The sequence below is a fragment of the Somniosus microcephalus genome, chromosome 4 (genome assembly GCF_052327205.1).
Source record: "Somniosus microcephalus isolate GS21.2 chromosome 4, FLI_Smic_1.0, whole genome shotgun sequence".
NCBI classification, from domain to species: domain Eukaryota; kingdom Metazoa; phylum Chordata; class Chondrichthyes; order Squaliformes; family Somniosidae; genus Somniosus; species Somniosus microcephalus.
Window position 1 is genome coordinate 75,636,169 of NC_140990.1, and position 6,480 is coordinate 75,642,648.

Here is a 6,480-nt window from a genome sequence, read left to right on the forward strand (position 1 = left end):
TGGGCTAGGGTGAGCCGGAGAGTCATGAGGCGCTCATACGTTTCACTTTCAGTCAGGAACTGACCGCAGTTTGACCCCAATCTCTGATTTGACAGCACAGTCCCAGCATTCGCCGTTCTTCCTGACTCTAAACACAGTTGTAAAGGAGCCTTCCGCTCCGTGCCTAGGAGCTCTGAACCATGGAAGAGAGCGGCTGGGACACATTTCTCACACACCTCGAGATTAGCCCGCACGGGGAATTTGCTGTCAGTGCAGAGACGAGGAAGACCAAAGTGCCGTTTGCCCCTCTCAGTGTGACCCTGAAGGACTGTGCCCAGGCTGAAGTTCTGTTCCCACCGTACGATCCTCCCCCAGATTGTCCTTTCGGAGCTGCAGCCAGGTGATGCTAAACACTCAGGTGGGAAGGAAGAAAATCTACAAAAATGCATTGAAAACAAAGCTGATTTATTTGACACATATCCAGAATATTAAACACCAGCCCAGTTATAGGGGTCATTAACCTCATCAGAAATAAACCCCAACTATCAAAATGAACATGGTTCAGTCCTGGATGTGATTAACAGCAGCAACAACAGCAGAATCCAACCCCTGCAGTGACTTGTGAACTTGCTGGTGTCTCAGCAGGGTGGATGAATTAGTGAATCTCTTCCCACACACGGAGCAGGTGAACAGCCAATCCCTAGTGTGAGTGCGTTCATGTTGTATCAGTTTCCTTTTGCTTTTAAAGCTCTTCTCACAGTCAGAACATTTAAAAGGTCTCTCATCAGTGTGAACAAGTTGATGATCAGTGAGGTGGGATGACTGAGTGAATCCCTTCCCACACACGGAGCAGGTGAACGGCCTCTCCCCAGTGTGAACTGGCTGGTGTCTCAATAGGGTGGATGAATTAGTGAATCTCTTCCCACACACGGAGCAGGTGAACAGCCAATCCCTAGTGTGAGTGCGTTCATGTTGTATCAGTATCCTTTTGCTTTTAAAGCTCTTCTCACAGTCAGAACATTTAAACGGTCTCTCATCAGTGTGAACAAGTTGATGATCAGTGAGGTGGGATGAAGAAGTGAATCCCTTCCCACACACGGTGCAGGTGAACGGTCTCTCTCCAGTGTGGGTGCGCTGGTGTACAGTGAGTTTAGATAATTGCCTGAACCCAGTCCCACAGTGAGAGCATCTGAACGGTCTCTCGTCAGTGTGAACACGTTGATGGCACATCAGTTCCCCAGAACTTTTATAGCACTTCCCACAGTCCGAGCATTTAAAAGGTCTCTCGTCAGTGTGAGTGCGCTGGTGTACAGTGAGGTCAGATGATCGCTTGAACCCAGTCCCGCAGTGAGAGCACTTGAATGGTCTCTCGTCAGTGTGAACACGTTGATGGCACATCAGTTCCCCAGAACTTTTATAGCACTTCCTGCAGTCCGAGCATTTAAAAGGTCTCTCGTCAGTGTGAACTCGCTGGTGTGTCAGCAGGTCGGATGAATTAGTGAATCCCTTCCCACACACGGAGCAGCTGAACGGCCAATTCCCGGTGTGAGTGCGTTCGTGTTGTATCAGTTTCCTTTTGCTTTTAAAGCTCTTCTCACAGTCAGAACATTTAAACGGTCTCTCATCAGTGTGAACAAGTTGATGATCAGTGAGTTGGGATGAGCGAGCGAATTCCTTCCCACACACGGAGCAGGTGAACGGCCTCTGTCCGGTGTGAGTGCGCTGGTGTCTTCGCAGACCACTTGCACTTTTAAAGCTCAGTTCACACTTAGAACATTTAAAAGGTCTCTTATCAGTGTGAACAAGTTGATGATCAGTGAGGTGGGATAAGCGAGCGAATCCCTTCCCACACATGGAGCAGGTGAATGGTCTCTCCCCGGTGTGACTGCGTCGATGAGTTTCCAGCTCAGACGGGCAATTGAATCCCTTCCCACAGTCCCCACATTTCCACGGTTTCTCCATGGTGCGGGTGTCCTTGTGTTCCTCCAGGTTAGACAATCGGTTGAAGCCTCGATCACACACAGAACACGTGTACGGTTTCTCCCTGCTGTGAATGGTGCAATGATTTTTCAGGCTGTGTAACTGGTTAAAGCTCTTTCCACAGCCAGTGCACTGGAACACTCTCACTCGGGTGTGTGTCTTGGTGCTTTACCAGTCAGTGTTTGAAATCTTTTCCCACAGACAGAACAGAGAAAAAGGCTGATGATATTCGGGTCCTGATGAATTGAGCGACTCTGTCAGATCTTGTTCTGATGTTTGGTTTGAGTTTCCCGTCTGTAAATCCTCCCCTTCTAACACCCTGTAAAAGGAGTTTACAAAAGCCATCACTGTAAGTACAGGATAGAAATTCAGAACAGACAATTCTAGTTTCTATGGAACATTCTCTCCTCTCTTGTTCCCCCAGAGCTGTAAATCCCCGTCCCACACACTCTCCCTCCTCCCTGTGCTGAAATCCAAACCCACCGCACCATCTCCAACATTTCTTTCCTCCACTCCCAGTTTTCCCCCTCCCTCTACTCTGGTTGGGTTCAGTTCTACACCCGCTGTGTGCAGAGTGAGAATAAAATCAATGAGTCAATGACTGTCTCGCCTGGTCACTGGGACCCTGAAGTCCCGCCCACTCTCTGTTCCTGTACCAAGATGGCGTGCATGCGCATATGGGGACAGTAGCATATTGGTAATATCACTGGACTAGTAATCCAGAGGCTTGGAATAATGATCCAGAGACGTGAGTTCAAATCGCCCCACGGCAGCTGAGGAATTTAAATTCAGTTAATTTAATAAATCTGGAACAAAAAGCTAATATCAGTAATGGTGACCATGAAACTATCAGTTTGTCGTAAAAACCCATCTGGTTCACTAATGTCCTTTCGGGAAGGAAATCTGCCGTCCTTACCCGGTCTGGCCTATATGTGATTCCAGACCCACAGCAATGTGGTTGACTCTTAACCACCCTCTGAAATGGCCCAGCAAGTCACTCAGTTGTAACAAACGGTGACGACCTTCACCACACGGACTGCAGCGGTTCAAGAAGGCGGCTCACCACCACCTTCTCCAGGACAACTAGTGATGGGCAATAAATGCCGGCCTTGCCAGCGACGCCACATCCCAGAAACCAATTAAAAAATCCTGCCCTGCCCAAGATGGCGGCCAGTGACCCGGGCGGCCGGGCTTGTCCCCGCGGGGTAAACCCGGGGCCTGTGGGCTCTAATTCGGGGCCTGAGGCCTACACCGGGTGTTTATGAAGCTTCCCAGCCCACCCGCGGCTCCACTTCCTCCTTCTATCACCGGGAGAAAGCCTCACAGCCACCGCCCCGCAGCTGGAAGAAGCCCGGCCCCGGGGGCTGTTATTTGGCTCTAAGGCCGCAGCCCCTTTATTATAAAGCCGGCCTTGTGGTTTATTCTCCCACCGCGTCCGCCTGCCCTCTCCTACCGCGTCCGCTCTGTCCCGACCGCCATCTTCCTCCAGGCGGCCCAGGGACCCGGCTCTACTGCGCCTGCGCACCAGGCCCCCGTCACTCAGATAGGGCGTATTCTCAACCGCGCGGCATTCTGGGTACCCACTGCCGCCATTGAGGATGTGAAGCAATTCCTGATAATTGATTATTTTTTACGCGTATCAGCGGCCTGTCCTCTAAATAATACTGTGGGTTTTGGGTGAATGGAGCGGTTGAGGAACAGAGGAGGCGCATTTGGACCAGGAAGTGAGGCGAGGAAACATTTTTAAAAATTCTTTCATGGGATGTGGGCGTCGCTGGCAAGGCCAGCATTTATTGCCCATCCCTAATTGCCCTTAAAAAAGTGGTCGTGAGCCGCCTTCTTGAACTGCTGCAGTCCGTGTGGTGAAGGTACTCCCACAGTGCTGTTAGGGAGGGAGTTCCAGGATTTTGACCAAGCAACGATGAAGGAACAGCGATATACTTGCAAGTCAGGATGCTATGTGACTTGGAGGGGATGGTGTTCCCATGCGCCTGTTGCCCTTGTCCTTCTAGGTGGAAGAGATCACAGGTTTGGGAGGTGCTGCTGAAGAAGCCTTGGCAAGTTATATACTAAAAAATAACATGGCCGTTGACTTCTGCACTCCCGTTGACATCACAATCACTATTGAGTCTGGGCACTTTAGGGATCAGTGATAGACATGATGACTGTGGTTAGGGGTTGGGGTTGGGGATTACGTTAATGATTCAGGTTGGGATCTTACAGTTAGGCTACCAAGGCTAGGAGAGGCTCTCTGGAAGATATGGGGGAGCTGGGACTTGTCCATGAGGGTAAGAATCAGGGGAATTTATAATGGGGAACAAAGAAATGGCAGACCAATTAAATACATACTTTTGTTATGTCTTCACAAAGGAGGACACAAATAACCTTCAAGAGATGTCGGGAGGAATTGAATGAAATCAGTATTTGTAGGGAAATGGTGTTAGGGAAATTGACGGCATTGAAGGCCAATAAATCCCCAGGGCCTGATAATCTACATCCTCGGGTACTTAAGAAAGTGGCCCTTGAAATAATAGATGCATTGTTGGTCATCTTCCAAAATTCGATGGACTCTGGGATAATTCCCATGGATTGGAGGGTAGCTAATGTAAACCCACTATTTAAAAAGGTGGTAGAGAGAAAATGGGGAATTATAAACCGGTAAGCCTGACATCGGTAGTGGGGAAAATGCTAGAGTCCATAATAAAAGATGTAATAGCAGAGCACTTGGAAAACAGTGACAGGATCAGACAAAGTCAACATGGATTTACAAAAAGTAAATCATGCTTGACTAATCTACTGGAATTTTTTGAGGATGTAACTAGTACAATAGATAAGGGAGAACCAGTGGATGTGGTGTATTTGGACTTTAAGAAGGCTTTCGATAAGGTCTCGCATAAGAGATTGGCGTGCAAAGTTAAGGCACATGGGATTGGGGGTAAGGTACTGACTTGGATAGAGAACTGGTTGGCAGACAGGAAGCAAAGAGTTGGAATAAATGGGTCTTTTTCTGAGTGGAAAGCAGTGACTAGTGGGGTACTGCAGGATCGGTGCTTGGACCCCAGCTATTCACAATATATATTAATGATCTAGACAAGGGAATTAGATGTAATATCTCCAAGTTTGCAGATGACACACAGCTGGGTGGGCATGTGTGCTGTGAAGAGGATGCAGAGAAACTCCAGTATGATTTGGACAGGTTGGGTGATTGGGCAGATGCATGGCAGATGCAGTATAACGTGGATAAATGCGAGGTTATCCACTTTGGTGGCAAAAACAGGAAGACAGATTATTATCTGAATGGCAATGATTGGGAAAAGGGGAAGTGCAATGTGACCTTGGTGTCCTTGTTGCTGAAGGTAAGCATGCAGGTGCAGCAGGTAGTTAAGAAGGCAAATTGTATGTTGGCCTTCATAGTGAGAGGATTCGAGTACAGGAGCAAGGATGTCTTGCTGCAGTTGTACAGGGCCTAGGTGAGACCACACCTTGAGTATTGTGCGCAGTTTTGGTCGCCTTAACTGAGGAAGGATATTCTTGCCATGGAGGGAGTGCAGTGAAGATTCACCAGGCTGATACCTGGGATGGCAGGAATGACGTTTGAGGAGAGATTGGGTCGATTAGGCTTATATTCACTAGAGTTTAGAAGAATGAGAGGGGATCGCATTGAAACTTATAAAATGATAACAGGACTAGACAGACTAGATGCAGGAAGGATGTTCCTGATGGCGGGGGAGTCCAGAATCGGGGGTCACAGTCTAAGGATAAGGGGTAAGCCATTTAGGACTGAGATGAGGAGGAATTTCTTCACCCAGAGAGTGGTGAACCTGTGGAATTCTCTACCACCGAAGGCAGAAGAGGCCAACTTATTAAATATATTCAAGAAGGAGTTAGATATATTTCTTAATGCTAAAGGGATCAAGGGTTATTGGGATAAAGCAGGGACAGGGTACTGAATTTGGATGATCAGCCATGGTCTCATTGAATGGTGGAACAGGCTCAAAGGGCCGAATTGCCTACTCCTGCTCCTATCTTCTATGTTTCTATGTAACCAAATTTATGAGAACTTAAAAATTCTAGGGTAGAAAAGGCAGGAGAAAAGGCCCAAAAATGGAACAATTGGTAGCAGGAAATCCATTAGTCTCCTCTTATCATGGAAAAACCAAGGAATTGACACACTGTTTAAAACAAAACTGATTTATTTGGCATTTATCCAGAATCAACATCACTAAAACAGATTATCTGGTTATTATCACATTGCTGTTTGTGGGAGCTTGCAGTGCCCAAATTGGCGGTCACATTTCCTACATTACAACAGTGACTACACTTCAAAAAAAAGTATTTCATTGGCTGTAAAGAGCTTTGGGATGACCGGTGGTCATGAAAGGTGCTATATAAATGTAAGTCTTTTCTTTTAATATTAAATTCCACCCCAGTTCGAAGGGTTATTAACACCAGCAGAGTGAACATGGTTCAGTCCTGGATGTGATTAACAGCAGCAAAAACAGCAGAATCCGACCCCTGCTG

The 6,480-nt window shown here is 47.5% G+C and overlaps 1 protein-coding gene across 1 annotated transcript; it reads right to left on the bottom strand.

Moving 5' to 3' along the window:
* Positions 1–427: 427 nt before the first annotated feature.
* Positions 428–3,494, bottom strand: LOC147119259 (uncharacterized). The gene is made up of 2 exons (XM_085984927.1): positions 3,413–3,494; positions 428–2,278 (listed from the first exon to the last, which is right to left on the bottom strand). The coding sequence occupies exon 2, from the start codon at positions 1,939–1,941 to the stop codon at positions 541–543; it is 1,401 nt and encodes a 466-aa protein (XP_085841053.1). The 5' UTR covers positions 1,942–2,278; positions 3,413–3,494; the 3' UTR covers positions 428–540.
* Positions 3,495–6,480: the final 2,986 nt, after the last annotated feature.

What these genes read in the sequence shown, in the direction of transcription:
- LOC147119259 (XM_085984927.1), bottom strand. Translation starts at nt 1,941, where the DNA reads ATGGAGAAACCGTGGAAATGTGGGGACTGTGGGAAGGGATTCAATTGC.